We start from the raw sequence: 16,898 nt of genomic DNA on the forward strand, positions 1-16,898 counted from the left end.
AAGGGCCCCAACGACCCCAACGACCCCAGGCCGCACTGCTCAGACTCCACGTCCAGTGCCCTTTCTCTGACCAGGAGGCCACTTGCCCCTCTTAACAATGTGGCCCATTGCTGTGAAAAGAACCCTGGGTGACTGGGGAGCCCAGGCACAGCCCCTGCGGGGCCCACCTCACCTCTCCCACCACAGGCCCTCCGTGAGAGGGCAGTCACCCACTGTACAGGTGCCTGCACCCACACGGAACACTGGGCCACACCCACAGGGGACTGGCCGCCTTCCTGGGCCTGCCCTGCCGGTGGCTGACTGGGTCTTTCTGCGCGTGGGCCTGAGGACCCAACGTTTTCCTTCCATTTTCCTCAGGTCAAACTGCCTTTTCCTTAGCGTCTTCCAGGAGCCTGGAATTCACTCCTTTTCTCTGCATGTGGGGACTTCGTTCTTTCCCAGCGGATTTTACTTCCTCTCTCTGTTTCTGTGTCTCTGCTGCTCTCCTCTGTCTCCGTCTCTGTCTCCGTCTCTGTCTCTGTCTCTGTGTCTCTCCGTCCCCGTCTCTGTCTCTATCTCCGTGTCTCCCTTCCCTCACCCCCAGCCCCACACAGAGCAAAGCTTTGTGCATGTGGCCACCGTGGTCAGGATTCGCGTGACTCAGGAGGACAGGGAGGAAGTTTACTCTCCCTTCGGGGGCACTAGTCACTTGGCCCCGGGCTTAGGGAGACCAGGTGTTGGGGGAAGCGCACACACAGAGGAAGCCCGCTGTCCCCACGCCCTCTGAGGCCCCCACAGGGCAGTCTGGGCCATGGTTGGCCACAGAAGTCCTGCTGGGCCACGAGCCACCCACTGTTTCCTGGAGGGGACCTTGTGCACTGCTGAGCATCTGGCCTCTGCGTCCCTGTGGAAGGGAGGGAATCCGTGTGACTCCTGGGCAGGGAGGGGAGGCGGCATGCTCCCAGCAAGGCCAGGTGTGCGAAGAGCCCAGGCCCGAGCCTGGGACACACCCCCCAGTGTCCCCTCTAGTAGAAGCTCCCAAGTGGCCTTCCCAGCACACCCCTTGTCCTCTGCCCCGAGGATGCCCCGGCTTTCTTCCTCAGAGCTCCCTCCAGCACCACCAGTCTGCTTGCCAGGAGCCGCAGTGACATTTCCAGGTCATGCCCGCCCCCAGACCCCCACACCCACCCCACCACTAGCCTGTGTTCCTGGACTTCCAGACACCCATCACCGGCTGGGTGCTGTCTCCAAGAACAAGAGATGCAGGACACTCGTGAGGAGCCTGACCACGGCCACGGCCGCAGGCTCAGCCTGGAGCAGGGGTGTCGGAATAGGACACAGGCTGGGTAGAGGGACAGGTGGGCCAGCCTCGCGCTGGGGAGGTGGCTGGGCGGGAGCAGGGAGGGAGCCTCTGGGAGCCGATCCTGCCCTGAGGTGACCGAGGTCTCTGCTGGCGGAGGTCCCTGCGGGCGAGCTTCAAACCTGGAGGCTTCTAAGCCAGCTGCCTGTTGTTCCATTTCCTGCTGAGGTGGGATTGCAGTGGGGTTTCAGGGGGCCTGGGGGCCAGCAGCCTCGGGCTTCTCCACTATGCTGGCCTGGCCGACTGCGAAGCCCCTCACTCCCCACAGCTCAGAAGGGCCAGGCTCAGGGACCCGTGCCCACCCTGCCCCTCCGGGCATGGGCCGCTCTGCCCCCTGCCCCGCCCCTGGCAGCTTGGCAGGGAAGGAGATCCCTCGGCGGGCCCATCCAGCACCAGGACATCCTCCCTGGGGACCCCAGGCAACCCCCGGTGCAGCTGAGTGTCCCTGCTTCGGAGTTAGAACCCAGAGTCCCACCCGTCTGTAGGCTCCGTGGGCTTTCTTCCCACCCCAGTGCCAAGCCCTGGCTGGAGTGGACGGCAGGTGCCTGGGGAAGGTCTGCTTTGCAGCTGTGTGACCCTGGGCAAGTGGCACAACCTCTGTGCAAAACAGATCACACCTGCTCCACCTGCGGAAGGCGGGAACCAGTGAGCTCGTGGGAGATGAGTGCAGGAGTGTCCTTCATCTCTCGAGAGGTGGAACGTACTGGGGTACCTGCTGCGTCCAGGGCGGGGCGGCGGGCGCCCACCTGAGCCTTCTGAATTCAGTTATTTGAGGCTGTAGCTGACATTTCGTTCCACAGCCCCAGTTATCTGTTTCCTAGGAAACAAGTGAGAGACGCTGACTCTCCAACCGCACACACACACACACACACACACACACACACCCCGCACCCCGTGGCCGCCACCAAGACTAACAATTAACAGAAATACAGTAAATGTCAGCAGACGCTAAAAATAGTCTACGCGCCGCACCTCGGGGGCTGCTCCCTGCCGCCCGGCGCCGCGGGGGCAGGGACAGGGACAGCACCCCTCCACAATACACCGCCACACCGCGGCCCGGACACACCTCTGAGTGGCGGGCCTGCGGGTCTGTCTCTGCACCCCACCGCCTGCCTCTCTCCCACCTCCAGCAGGATGAGACCAGAGGTGTGCACGGACGCAGTCCTCCCAGCCCGTCCCCCTGGACACCACCACTGGGACCCTGCCCACCTCGTGTCTGGCACTTGTGTTCCCGCCGTCCAGTCCCTCACAGCCCGAACACACGGGGCACTCCGGACACCTGTGCTGCCCCCACTTTCCCTGTCCAGCGCACCTCAAACCTGGATGGACCCGCTCTGCGTCGGCGGGGCAGCCATCCTGCACTCCCGGGCTGACCCGACGGGCTTTCTCCGCCCCCACCGCCCTCTGCTCTCACCTCCCTCCCAGCGATGACCGCAGCAAACAGGTGTGCTCGCTGGGCTGCGGGCACCGTGCGGGGAGCTGAGCTGCCTTAACAGGGAGACTATAACAGATGCGTGTGTGCTGTCGGCTGCTCTGCTTCCCGGGAGCCAGCGGGGGTGGCGGGGGTGCTGGCCCCTGGCCCTGGGCTTGAGGCGGGTCCAAGTCACCTGCACCCCACGGCGGGGCTTCCGGGGGTGCTCCTCGGGGCCCTGTCTGTTCATGCTTTCACCCCAGGACCGGAGGAGGGCTTGGTACCTTTCTGGGAGCGGAACACAGGCACACGGCCCTCAGCGGGAACCCACGTCCCAGAGGCGGTCCCCCGTGGTGCTTTTGCCTTCCTCCCAGCACACCTGATGGTTTAAAACTGGCTTTGTTGCAATTTGTTGACAAATCAGGTTTTGCTTCCTTCCTATCCTAAGTATAGGCTCTGTTCCATGTACAAAGCCTGCCTTAGTCGAGTTTGAAAATGTTTACTGGAATGGCCTTCCCGGGCCCCAGAACGAGTCTGCACCTGGCTGGTGTGGCCGCGAGCGTCCGGCCCGAGAGCCGGACGGAGGGCCGCGCGGACACCCTGGTGACCAGAGCTGTCTTCTTCCCGGTGCAGCATTACTTCACCGTTAACTTCAGCCACGAGAACCAGAAAGCCCTGGAGCTGAGGACGGAGGATGCCAAGGATTGTGACGAGTGGGTGGCGGCCATCGCTCACGCCAGGTACGTCCTGCCCACCCCGCCGTCGCCTCCAAAGAGGCGGGACACAAGGGCCCTGCCCGGAGCAAACCGCGGCCCCGAGGGGGAGGGCGGGGACGGGAGGGAGGGAGGGAGAAGGCGAGTTGTAAGGACGGCTCTTGGCAGGGGTCCCCTCGGATCCCAGAGCTCTGGGTCTGTGCCACCCTCGGTGCCCCCGGGAGCAGGGAGACCGGAGGAGCAGCCTCCCGCCAGCTTCAGTGCACCGGCTCCTTCCTCTCCAGTAGGGGAGCTGAGCCCTCTTTGGTTGGGGTCAAGGATCTTATGGCTACCAAAGCCTAAGCCCGGGCTCCAAGCCAGCTGCAGCCACGGATCTGCTGCGTGACCATGAACAGCTCCTGCCTCTCCTCGGAGCCTGTTTCCTGTTCTACAGAAGGAAATCTCTCAACCTCCCTGAGCTCGGGGGTTCCACAGCTCCTCCTCATCCCCCGCAGGGCATGCCCTTCCCTGGAGGGGCCAGACAGAGAGAAAAACACAGGCCTCTCCACGTACGCTGCGGAGAAAACAGGGCCCCACCGTGGTTCAAGTCTTCCGGGTCGTGGGCTGGGGTGTGGCTCCCCAGCTGAAAACCCTTGACAGAATCAAGTCTCATCCAAGGGCAGGGACCCCCAGAGGCACCCCCTCTCAGCGGGTGATCTCTCCGGGTTAGTGCAGACTGCTGTGTCTCTGCGTCTCTCTGCTTGTTAAGTGTAAGGTCCTGAGAGCAGAGACCAAGTCCGATTCTTCGGGTCCCCGGGGCTTACAGGGGCATGAGCAGGTGGACCGGGAGAAATCAAGGGTGAACGACCGGACGAGGGTGGAGGCAAGGTTGGACGCCGAGCGGAAGGTGAAAGATGAATGTGTGGAGGGTAGATGGACGATAAGTGGACGGGTCTCGAGTACGTGTGATGGTGGATGGACAGTGATGACGCGTGGATGGTGTGTGTGTGAGTGGATGGATGGATGGATGGATGGACGGATGGACAGACGGACGGATGGGTGGGTGGATGGATACCAGGGCCCTTCTTTGAGCCCTGGAACAAACCAGCCGACCACAAGCCCTTTACAATGGCCATAGCACTAACTATGACCTCGAGGTCAGGCCATGTCCTTCCCTGTTCTCAGGGAGTATCCAGTCCAGCCGGTACTCACACGTGCACTTATAGAGTCAGGCTCTGACTGTGGTTCTGGGCAGAGAGGGGTGGATGCAGGTGTCCCCCAGGGACATCGTGTCCACTTAGGAAGACATTAGACGTGGTCGCAGCTAGCTCTTGCACACAAAGGCCCTGGTGGGTACAGGGCACCATGGGGGAGAGACACTACTTCCATCTGCAGGGAGATGAGGGAAGCTGGATATAGGGTGACGTCTGACCTGAGCCAGAGGACCAAGGGCGTAATGGGCTTAACTATGAGCGCTTTGGCCCCCAGCCCCAGTCCCACCCCCAAGGCGCCGATGTACGAGAGAGACCTGCAGGATTAATGAACAGACACAGTGTGGGTTTCGGAAGGTGAAGTGTAATCGGGTCATAATGGGTCTCGAACACCCAGCTGGGGAGTTGGACCTTTACTCTGTGAACAGCGGGAGCCATCAAAGCTTTTACACCAGGGGAGTAACGCCGTCAGAGCTACAGTTTTGCGTGGAAATTGTCAGCGTTGTGCAGGATCGGTTCACGGCGGAAGGACCCAGCCTCAAGAAGAGCCGGTGGGCCTCCGTCCCCCCACCAGGAGCCAAGAGCTGGGCTGTTCTGAGAACCACATGAGTCTGCTGACGGGGAGGGGCTTTCTACGTGTTGAAGCGATGCAGAATGCAGAGTTCTCATCGGTTGTACCTTCTGAGGACCAGGACTGCGCTGGTTTAGAACATATATTGATACCAAAATGTCTCAGAGACCGTGTGAGACCCTGGAGCCTCGCCTGGCGGAGGTGACGGAGACCCAGCGGAGGCCGGGCTGGGGTGGGGCCCCGTAAGGCACACACGCAGGCAGGCGCGGAAAGTGGCTCAACCACTTCAGAAAATTGTTAGACAGTTGCTTAAAAAACAGCCATTTAAAGATTGCTAGGCCGGCTCCATGACCAGCAATGTCAACCTTTCGGTGTTTATCTGAGAGAAGCAAAAACATCCACAACCGGTCCTGTGCACACAGCTCCGTGTATAGTAGTCCCCAGACTAGAAAGAGCCGAGGTGTCTGTCCGCAGACAGACAGACGTGCAGACAAGCCCCGGTACGTCCAGGCGACAATACCGCCCAGCACCGGAAAGGCGCCCGCCCGAAACATGTGTCACAAAATGCTGAACAGCAAAGTCAGCGTGCCGAGGAGGAAAAGCCACATGCAAGCTAAGGCACGCCATCTGAGTCCAGTGACGCGAAGTTTTGTCACAGGCACAGCTCACTTGTGGCGAAGGACTCTGAGCTGGAGTCGCCTGTGGGGTCGGGCTGGCTGGGGGTGTGAGGGGGCTTGCCGGGGGGACAGAAGGTTCTTTCTCCCAGGTGCGGTACGCGCAGATCAAAACCCGCCACCATCAACCATACGCTTTTCTCACCTGCACCTTCCAGTCTACGCACATTAAACCTCGAATTTTAACGCGGGGTTCTGCAGCCCCAAACCTCGGACCTCCCCCTTCTGTGACCGGCAGAGAAAAGAGCATCTCAGGTGCTTCGAGTGATTAGGTCAGGCCCACCAAGATCGTCTCCCCATCTTCAGGCCCGCTGTGTCCTGTAGCACCACGGAGGAGCAGGGGCAGAAGCACATCAGATCTGTGGTCCCAGGGATTCGGAGCGCTTACACCCCCACGCGGGAGAGGCCGTCCTGGGGCTGACTTACACGCATTGTGTCGCTAGGGGGAAAGCGCAGACTGTGAACCCTATGTAGCCTCAAGCCCAGTCCATCGTGAGTGTGCGTGAGTGTGAGGTATGTGTGTGGGTCAGGAGGGAGCCTGGCTCTGTTCCACAGCTCTGCTGAGCAGTGAGCAGTGTTGCCCGAACCTTATTTGGTTTCTGTATGCATTTACGTACTAGATACATTGTACGTACCGAGGTAGGCGCCGTGGGGTCCACAGCGTGCTCTCCCTGCCCGTGCGTGCACCGTCCACACTTCAGGGAGGGCGCGGGGTGTGAGCCGAGCAGCTCCCGCTGTCGGGGACTGGAGCCCTGTTCTAGCTCCAGCTGCCGTGCTCCCAGACTGTCATTTAGGGGAAGGCACGTCCCCTCTCGGGCCTCGGCTTCTTCACGTATAAAATGAGGCTGTGGGTCTTCCGTGGCTCCCAAGTTCCTGTCCAGCTCTGAGTCTGAGTCTCCAAAGGCAGTGCTGCCCAGAGAGGTGCTCCGTACCTCGTTACTGGAGGAGAGGGCGGGGGAGGCGGGGCAGCCCAGATCGGCTGCCCAAGAGATCCTGCTCCACACCGGGCGCCAGCATCCGTGACAAACCACCCGAGTCCCGGATTCCCACAGCCCTGGAGTGTGGAGAAATGCGGCAGTGTGAAGACATACCCCACCGTCTCTCCGCTGAGCTCCCTTTGCAAGCTAAGAGAACGGAGCCTCTTGGGAAGTGGGAGAAACTTTGAAACCTAATATTCTCGTTCACACTCATTCTGGTAGGGGAGCCGAGTCCTCGTCTTTGGTGAATGGTCCTGCTAAGCAGAGTCCACTCTCGCAGCCTCACTGACCTTTAGACGGGGGAAGGCTGGGACGGAGCGTTGATATCGGGGTCAGGACCCCCCCCCCAGGGATACGCTCCGGGTCCACCCGCCCCCCCCCCCCGGCCACCGTCAGGCCAGCAGGAGCCAGCCTCCTCCGACCCCGTCAGGGGACCGGGCTTTCTCAGCCTCCGAAGGGCCCCCACCCCTGCCTCCGTGCGAGGCTGTTCCCACGCACGACCGCCTGGGCTCTCATCATTGAGGCTGAGAGCACGTGTGTGTGGCTCCCGGGCCGGTGACGAAAGCCAGCATTGCTAGCCTGGCGCCCATTGACCAGCCGCGTCCAGGGCCACCAGAAAGCCATGTAAGAAGATGCCAGACGGGAAAGTGCCCCTCAACTGAGCACATGGGGAGCCCAAGGATGACCCCAACAGTGACCCCAGTGCTGTGGGTGTGCTGCCGCCCCTGGCTGCCCCAGCCTAGGAGCAAGTGGGGGGACAGATGTGGGGACGAGTGAGGACAGGCTACTCTCTGAACAGCCTTGCTGCACGGGTGGGAGGGAGCTGGGTGTGTCCCTCACGTGGAGGGACTCAAGGCTCCCTATGTGCCGAAGAGAGACAGCCCGTGGGACAGGGACCGCCGCTGACACTGAAGGGACAGGCATTCAGGGGTTCAGGATGGAGTGAGCAGGGCCTCCGCGGTCTGACGGGAGGGGACCATGGTAGTCCCAGCGCGAATGCGTCACGTGTGCTGAACTGTCCCTCACTGGCACAGACCCAGGTCACAGATAAGCAAACTGCGGCATGACTCTGAGGTCCCCGGGCTCCTGGGTATGCGAGGGAGCGAGCGAGGCCGGACCCAGCGAGCGGACTGGGTCTGAGGACCGGGCTTCCACCAGAACCCACACCCGCAGGGCAGTGGCAGCCGCGAGGGGGCGGGGGGCTCTGGCCGCTGAGGTTGGCGGCCAGAAACTGTGAAGCCCCGGGTGGGAGGAGGTTGGGGACACGGGACACGGGCGGGGGAGGGGAGGCTTCCGAGGGCACCAGGGAGGGGAGGGGAGGACGGGGTGGGTGAATGGACGGGTGAGTGGGGGGCAGGGTGGGCTTTCCCTCTGAGTCCCTGCCTGGCTTCCCCGATGGGCCCCGCTGAGAGCTTCCCTTGCGAAGCCCGTGGGCCCTCCTTTACGGAACGGTGTTTCCCCAGCTCTGACGCCACCAGTGGCCCTGCCTGTGCGGTGGGGTGTCGGGGAGAACCCTGGCCCAGAACACAGCTGACCCGGCTCCCCCCTCAGAGGCCTGGAACCTGGCTGGTCTTCCAGGTTGCCCCCAGCCGTGATGCCCTGCAAGTCTGAGGCCTGTGAACGTACACAATGCTGGGCTATCTCTTCTGCCCTTTGCTTATCCTCTGGGGAGGCCCTCTGACCTGGCTCCCCCAACCCTCCAGTCTTGTTGCCAGTCTCCCCCAACACAAGCCTCCTGGCCAAGGCCACCCTTGGGTGGGTGTGTGCCCAGAGCCCTGGGTGTGGCGTCAGAGACCTGGGCTGTGGGACATCCCCATGGTCTGGGTCGGAGAAGACAGCATGGCAGCTGGAGCCAGAGCCAGGCCAGGAAAGAGGCAGGGGGAATGGGCTTCCGACAGAAGAGCCGCCTGTGCAAAGGCCCAGGGGCCTCGGTGGGTGGGAAGGGCCCCCCACGGGACCCACAGGTCTGAATGCAAGACGAGATCTGGCAGGGAGGCCTCAGGCGCTGTGTGCGGCAGTGGGACCTTCTCCAGAGTCCCGCCGCTGGGGGTCCCACCTGGGGCTGGACCTGCGGATCTCAGGCCCGCGGCGTGGTAACCTGCGTGTCCACCTGCCCGCAGCTACCGGACCCTGGCCACGGAGCACGAGGCGCTGATGCAGAAGTACCTGCACCTGCTGCAGATCGTAGAGACGGAGAAGACAGTGGCCAAGCAGCTGCGGCGGCAGATCGAGGACGGCGAGACCGAGATCGAGCGGCTGAAGGCGGAGGTGACCACCAGCTGGGCCCCGGCCCCCACCACGGGCTCCTGGAGGGGCGGGGCGTGGGGACACGTGATGGGCAGAGAGGGATGGTGCACGGTCCGATGGGCATTCAAATCCCACCTCTGCCCCCAAGCCCCGTGCCTCAGTTCGTCTGTCGGTGAGATGGGTTTTTATCCTCACGCGGCAAGGCTGTGAGGCTGGTGCGGGCTGATGGGCGAGCTGCGGAGCGCCTGCCTGGGGCCACGCTGACACAGCAGGGGTGCGGGGCCCCGGAGGGTCGGGGTCCAGGCAGGGGCTCCAGGCAGCTGTCTAGGGGCCGCGCTGTCGTCAGGCTGAGCCCGCTAGGACCATGATACCGAGCATGTCCGTGAAGCCGCATCTCCCGGACCTCGGCGCCGACCTCCAGAGTTGGAACCGCGCTGTCCCGGCCTCCCGAGCAGTTCCCTCGGCAGGAAAGCGGGCAGTGCTCTCCACCCCATAGGCACCCCTGCCAGCTGTGTGCCCAGCACAGAAGGACCTGACTCCTCGCCCCACGGCGCACGTGGCACCATCTGGCCATGTCGCCCCAGAGCCATGGGCTCGGCGCTGAGGAGGGGAAGGGGAAGCATGGGCTTGGCTGGCAGACTCAGCCGAGTAATTTCCAGGGCCCACCGCAAGGGAAAACGCAAGGCTGCGGCCCAGGCTGGGGAAGTCACCCCCATCCTCACAGCCCATCACCCCAACCCGTGGCGGGCAGGTGACCCGCAACTTCAACCCCCACAACCTGTGCACTGGGATGAGGGTCACCCACCGAGTGCACCCTGCTGTCTCGCGCCCTTCCCTGAGACCCCACGGATGCGCCCTGGACCCCCCTCATACCCACACTGGGGCTCCCGCACGTGAAGTCCAGTGCCCCCGCCTATGCCAGCCTGTAGCCGGACAGAGGGCAGCTGTGGGGGTGGGGAGCGGGCAGCGGGAGCCCATCCCGGGGCTGGAGAGGGAGAGGGAGAACACACAAGCTAGGGCCCCGGGACCCTGCAGTGTCCCACCAGACGTCACTTACAAAACAGAAAATTCTAAGAGAAAAGCACTAAGAATTTCAGGGTGGAACCCTCGGAGGGGGGAGCCCCAAACGTGGGTCCCGTCTGGTGCTCGGAGGCCAGCTCTGCCCAGAAGGGTCAGACCGGAAGTCACCAGTCCCGCCGTGTTGCTCCGTCGCAAAGCTGCAATGTCCTCTCGGGAGCTCCGGTTGAAGCAGACGCCAGAACTCCGCATGCCTCCTCCGGTCCTGCACTGGGCACCTCAGACGGGCCTCCCCAGTCCACCCTCGACCACCCCGAGAAGATCCAGGCTCAGCAGGCCGCCCGCCAGAGCTCCCACAGCTGGGCGGGGGCCGGGGGGCGTGCTGGGATGGGGGCCGGGGCTGTCAGTCTTTCCCCTCCGCGCGCAGCTGCGGGACGGGAGCTTGTCCCGCCTGTCAGCACCTGCTTCCTTCGGTGTCTCACCCAGCCCAGCACACATCCTGGAGTCCGGGCTGCACCCGTGAGGAACCGGGGCCCCGGCCCTGACCCCACGTTATTGGCATTATGAGCCAGGCTGCCCCGGGGGCCTCTGACACCGTCACTCCGCCTACAGCCCCCTGAGCAGGGCCCACAGCCTCATCCTCCTCCCCGGACCTCCTCCTGTCCCCCGCGCTCCAGCCAGAGCTGGGAGCCCTGCGCCCCACACCCCACGCCCGGCCGTCCCGCCTTCCTGCCTCGTGGAATCCTAGCAGGTCCCGCGCCCCCTCCCAGGCCCCCGCCCCAGCTGGGGGTGCTCACTGCCCCGGCTCCCACCACGTCCCCACCCCCGCCTGCCTCATCGGAGCCGCTCCGCGCGGTCCGCCACCCTACCGGCCTGGTGGGGGCCCCTGAGGGGCCAGACCACCCTCACGCTCCCTCCTTACGCCTGGCACGAGGTACTTGGTCAGTGAATATGTGGCCTCAGGCTCCGAGCTGGCCCAGAGGGACAGCCGTGCCTACCGCCGGGGTCTGGGTGCGAGGCCATCGTGCTGGAGCTCAAGGCGCCAACCCGGACAGGAACGAGCTCTTCTACTGCGGGGGAGGCCGTGGGGTCACCTGGCATCCGGCCTGGGAGGTTTCAGGGACGAGTGTGCGAGAGAAGATGGGGGCTGCGGGGTGCCCTGTGTCGCTGGGGAGCAGAAGGCGGGTCCGTTGTGTGTGAGTGTGTCGGGGGCAGGAGAGGCCGAGTCGGTGGGAATTTGGAGCAGGCGTTGGCCTGAATGGGTTACATCAGGGCAAGAGAGCCTTTAAAGAAGACCGAGAAAGAAGACCGTCTCCGTGGAGCTCTCGGGCTGTAGTCTCTGTGTCGCACACACACACACACCCCTGCGGGGCGGGTGGACACAGCCTGCTCCAGGAAGTAGGCCGCGTGGGTGTCAGCAGGCCTTGGAACGTGACCGCTGGAGGGATCTGAAGACACTGAGGGCCACCGCAAAGGGAGGGACTTATGCAAGGTTGCTCCAAGGTCACCTGAGGGATGGAGTCCCTCACGGACTTGGGTCTCCTGGCTCCAGACCCTCGGCCCCGCGCCTACCCCTGGGAGCCAGGTCTGAGGAAAGGGGGTGTAGTTGCCCACGGTGTCGCCTGGATGCCCCGAGCCCCTACAGTCCCCCTGCCCTCCGCTAGCCAGACGCAGCTGCTCGAGCCTGTCCCGCACGTCCCCGAGGACACGCAAGGGCTCGCCTTCTGCCCTCCCCCTGCACTGCTTGGTGCCCACGGGAGGCCACCTCATGCGTCCGTCAGGGTGACGGGGTCCTCGCCACAGGGGCTTCAAGCAGCAAGGGTTGCTTCTGGCCTCACGTGGGGTGTCCACTGGGGGCCTGCTCCCGAACGCTCGCTCGGAGTCAGGGACACAGCCGGCGGGCCCCCCAGGCTCACACGCAGGGAAGGGAACTGCGAGCGAGGCCCACTGCGGCTCACGCGACCGTGGACTCAGCGCATCCCAGAACCAGGCCCACGCTCCAGGGACTGAGAAGCACAGTCCTGCCTCGTCTGTCTGAGCAGGAGAACCAGAGTCCACAGAAGCCATAACAGCTGCCTGACTGGACCTCCCGCTTCCATCCCCCGACACGGGCTCTCGTGCACAACGTGGAACAGACGTCCCGAAAGGTGTGGACGCAGCAGGGGGCTTCCAGAGCTGAGTCGGAAACCAGCTTACACACAGGACACACCCCCGCCTCCACGTCCCCAGCCCTTCCTACCGCAGGAGTATCTCCCCGGGACCCCACACGGCGGGGTGCACGGGCGCTGGCTCCTCCTGGCCTGCAGCAACCACCGGCTGACCTTCAGGAGTTCCGCGGGCTGCGCGCTGGACTTGGGGCAACCGGCCGTGGGCCCGGTGCGACTGCTCACCGTGAACTTGGCAGGTGCTCTCGGCAGGGTCTTTCCTTCAGAGAGCCGGCCGTTAGCATTTCACGGTCTCCTTCTCTTCAGGCCTCACTGCATAATCGGCCGGGCAGGGCACGAGGAAGAGCCCGGGGCCCTCAGAACATCCGGGTGGCTGCGGCCGAGCCCTCGGCCACACCTGGGCCCACGCGGGTCACGCTCCCAGTCACCAGCCCCGAGGCTGCGGCCTGTGTGCCTCGCGGCTGCCTCTCCCTGTGAACACACGAGATCACTCCCGAAGGAGGTCTGCCCTGTACGGTGCGCCCCCCGCTCTCTGGCTTGCCCGACAGCACCCCCTCGGGCCCCGTGTCTCGTCACCACGCCGCTGGAGACCTACAGCAAAGGGGCGTCCACCTCTGAGAAGACGCGTCCGCTCTGGGTGCGCCGCTCGGCAGCATCTTACGGTTTCAGCAGCGACCCTGCTCTGGTTGGGGCTTGGAGGTGAGCGTGCAGGGGTGAGGCAGGCCCGGCAGGAGAGAGTGGGAGCATAGACGCAGCGCTGATACGTCGTTGGCTTGGAGCGCGCGGAGTCCTAGGCCTGGCTCTGGAAGGGAGCAGCGAGAACCTCAGTGCAGGGTTGAGATCAGTCCTACAAACCAAGTTTGCCGCGATCCCGGCACGGAAGGCAGAGCCGCGAGGAAACCGCTCCGGAGGGCGCGGGAGAGTGCAGCGGGCCTGCTGTCCGCACCAGGCTGCACCGGCACGCCGGAGGCTCGCCTCTCGTGTACCTTGGGGCCGTGTCCTGCCCCTGCTTCCCTGGCACACCGTGTCCTGTGTGCCCCGTGGCTCTGTCCGCAGCATCCCCTCCGCTGGAAGTCCTCCGTCCCGTAGCCCACCTGTCGGACTCCTGTTCACCCTTCGCAACCTCTTGTGGACGGCCCTTGCTGCTTCCCTGGCGAGGCCCTCCCAACGCTTGGCTGCACGTCTGCTCTGCCTTGTCCTGTTGGGCTGTCTGAACCCCCTGTTAGTCCGGGAGTGCATCCAGGGAGGGGTCTGGCACCTCCACCTCCAGCTGCGTCTCGCCGGAGCCCGGCACAGAGACGTCACCAGGATATGCGGACCAGGTTGGCCCAGGAGGATGGAGATGGGCACATGGATGGCTTGGAAGAGGCCAGAGGGGATCAAACGGGGAGGAGAGGAGGCTGGGCCGTGTGCCGGCTGCTTGGATGCAAGGAATACAAAGGTCTTCAGCCAAACCTGGGCTGTTCACAAGAAGGAACACCCGAATAAATCCCCCACCAGCCGCTGCGTGAACTGGGTTCAGGATTAAAGACGGCGTCTTGGGGATGGTGGGCAGCAGCCGGGGCTCTGCCCCAAAGCAGGGTGGCAGCGAAGGTTTGCCTGTGACGAGCCGAGAAAGACTGACCGTGGGTGGCAGGTGGGCAGGGGCCCGCCGAAACACCAGGCGCGGAGCCAGGATGGGCAGCCAGTGTCGGATGCCAGCCCGGGGGTCCGGCAGGAGCCAGAGTGCCTGCTCCATCATTGACAAGGGTCTGCTGAGCCGGCCCTGGGTGCCATCCGGGCAAGCCAGGTGCAAAGCCAGTCCCCGCCCCCCCCACAGAGGGCACCTGCCAGGTTTCGAGAAAGGTGGCTGGTGGGAGCTCTGTGGGGCTGGGGCTCCAGCCACCTCCCGATGCCCGCTCCTGGCAGGAGGGAGCCATGGCCCAAGACCCCAGCACCCTGGAGTCTGCCCACCCAGTAAGCTCCTTAAGTGCGGCCTCCAGAGCTTGCGGCACTGCCCGCGCACGGCGCCTCGCACCTGACCTAGTTGCATCTATTTTTCGCCCCAGTCCCTGCTGAGGACTTGTGCCGGAACGCCTCTCTCTGAGAAGGTCGCCGTCAGATCTAAACTCCGGCTGCACACACACACACACACACACACACACACACACACTCACGCGCACACATACCACCATTGCGAAGAGAAGAGGGTTTCGGTGTGCAAAGCTGGGGGAATGTTGACTGTGCACCTCCGCATTCCTCAGCAAAGAGTCTGCCTGTGCATGTGTGCGTGTGTGTGTGCACGCGTGTGTGCACGTGTGCCCCTCGTCCCTCTGGAGCACAAAGAGTCAACCTTTATGTCAACCTGCGGATGTTCTCAGAATTAAAAAAACCCAGGGTGGGGGAAGGGGGGCGACATGAGAAAGGAGAAAGCTCCGCGGCCCAGCGCTGCTCAGATGTTTTCCGCCACTCTGCGAGCATCGCGGGGGTAATTTTAGCAAGCAGGGGAGTGGAGAGCGGGGAACGGTTCCATTTTGCTTTCAAAGTGCTTGATTGTGAGAGCCCATTCATCCTGCGGTTCGGCGAGTGGCCTTGAGGGGCCGGAGCCGCGTTCTGCAGTGCCAGCCGGCTAGGCGGTGGCGTCTGGAGGCTCCCGAGCTGCTATCTTTAGCCGCGCGAGGCCCGGCGGGGGCAGAGCGCTCCTGGGGGCCAGCTCTGTGGTGCTGCCGTCGCCCGGGTTCTCCTGGAATCCGCGTCTGTGCCGAGCACCAGGCCCCGGCGAGGCTCCGGGAGCAGGTGGACACGAGCCGCAGCTGGGACGGAGCAGGGAGCAGGCGGCACCTGCTCGGAGTGGCAGGGAGAGCACGACCTGGCCGTCCACTCAGGGAGGCCCAGGGGACCCACCGCTGTGTCGCCCGGGGCACCCCTTCTCCTGGGCACCGCCCCTCTGTTCTGTCCCTGAGGCTGTGCTGCACTCTGATGCCCACGTCAGACGACGGGAGGCTTTCTAGGGCGGCGCAAGTGTTCCTCCCCACGGCTGGCCCGTGTTTCTAGGCCAGCAGTGTCCACAGCGGGCTCCGGGGCAGAGAAGGGTTTCCGGGCAGCCCAGGGGGCAGGGGAGGCCAGGCTAGCAGAGAAACACCGCATTTCTCTGATTCCAGCAGTTTCGTCTGAAAAAAATAAGGGACTGCCAAGTATCTATTTACAGATGAAGGGATTGCAAAATGGTATGTAAATACCATGAAAAATTCCCCGGGCCTAACAAGGAAGGCCTGGTGACCCCCGCGGCAGCGTGGGCAGAGCTGGAGGGCCACACCTGCACCGAGTGGGATTCCAGTCCTGGAGGAGGTCGGAGAGGAGTCAAGTTCATAGTCAGAAAGTCGATGGGGGCTGGGGCCGGGGAGGTGAGGGGGCAGGGAAACGTTATTTCATGGGGACTGAGAAACATTGTTTCTTGGGAAGAGATGGAAAGTTCTGGAGATGGATGGCAGGGACGGTGGGCACCTATTGTAATGACGGTGGGCACGTATTGTAATGCCACTCAGACGTGCACCAAATGGGTGAAAATGGTTAAGTTTGAGGTTAGCTTGCCAAAGTTAAAGGGGCTGATGGTTTGGGGCAAAGGGAGGAGAACCACAGACTGAGCTTCCTGGGGTGCCAGCCGCCCACAGCCCGGGCGCCGGGGCTCCCAGTCCAAGGCTCCCTCACTGCCTAGCTCTGCAGCCTCGCACAGAGCAGGGGACACACGCCGCGGGGCCCCTGGGGCGGGTGGCAGGGCGCTCACTCACCCCGCGACGCATGTCTCCGTTACAGATCGCATCCCTGCTCAAGGACAATGAACGCATCCAGTCCACCCAGACCACCACCCCCAACGACGAGGACAGTGACATCAAGAAGATCAAGAAGGTCTGTACCAGCCTTCCTAGAGAGCCTCCTGGCACTGTCACCCCTGTCCCCCTGCCCCCTTGGCAGGCCACCCCCCACCTCAGCCTGAACAGGTCCCCTGAGCAGCACAGTAGGGCAGGTTCTCCGAGCTGCCCCGGGGTCATGGCTCCACCCTGTTTTGGGGGTAGGACGGGCTCCAAAGCAGAAGGAACCCAGATTGCAGGCTGCAGCTGCGGGATTTCTCACATCACAGGACAGGCCCTGAGGACCCCCTGCCCCCACTCCACTGACACGCCCCCCTGCCCCCTCCCCCCTCCTCATGCAGACCCTTCCTCTCACAGCTGCCCCCTCTAGTCCCACACACACCTCGGCAGAGGAGCCTCTGGTCCCCCGAGCTGTCCCTGCTGGTTTGCTCCATGAGAGTCCAGAGGTCGTAGGAGGCCCAGGGGACCCGCCCGGTGGCTGGGGTACCAACCAGAACCTTGGACCAGCCAAGGGCAGCACAGGGAAGGGACACGTGTGCGTGTACAGGCTGCCAGGCTTGAAGCTGGGGAGCCTGAGTCACCGTAAGACAGACCGGTGAAACCTAACAACCCTGCACGTGGAGGGGGGCAGAACGCCTCCGGTGCCCCCCAGACCAGAAACCGCACACGGGCATCCCCCAGGCCGAGTTCAGCCTCCCGGCATGTTTGGGGTTTTGAGCCCACACAGTGTGTTTTTTGTTCTTTTT

At 63.6% G+C, this 16,898-nt stretch overlaps 1 protein-coding gene across 5 annotated transcripts in view; it reads left to right on the forward strand.

Moving 5' to 3' along the window:
- Positions 1 to 16,898, forward strand: part of RASGRF1 (Ras protein specific guanine nucleotide releasing factor 1) — an 88,375-nt gene that overhangs the window by 15,204 nt on the left and 56,273 nt on the right. For all 5 annotated transcript variants that reach the window (XM_082734330.1, XM_082734327.1, XM_082734329.1 and 2 more), the window contains exons 2-4: positions 3,384 to 3,490; positions 8,996 to 9,143; positions 16,097 to 16,189. In XM_082734330.1, the coding sequence (XP_082590456.1) occupies positions 3,384 to 3,490; positions 8,996 to 9,143; positions 16,097 to 16,189 (348 nt within the window). The remainder of the gene's footprint in view (positions 1 to 3,383; positions 3,491 to 8,995; positions 9,144 to 16,096; positions 16,190 to 16,898) is intronic.

Source organism: Mustela nivalis (genome assembly GCF_964662115.1).
Source record: "Mustela nivalis genome assembly, chromosome: 6".
Classification (NCBI taxonomy): Eukaryota; Metazoa; Chordata; class Mammalia; order Carnivora; family Mustelidae; genus Mustela; species Mustela nivalis.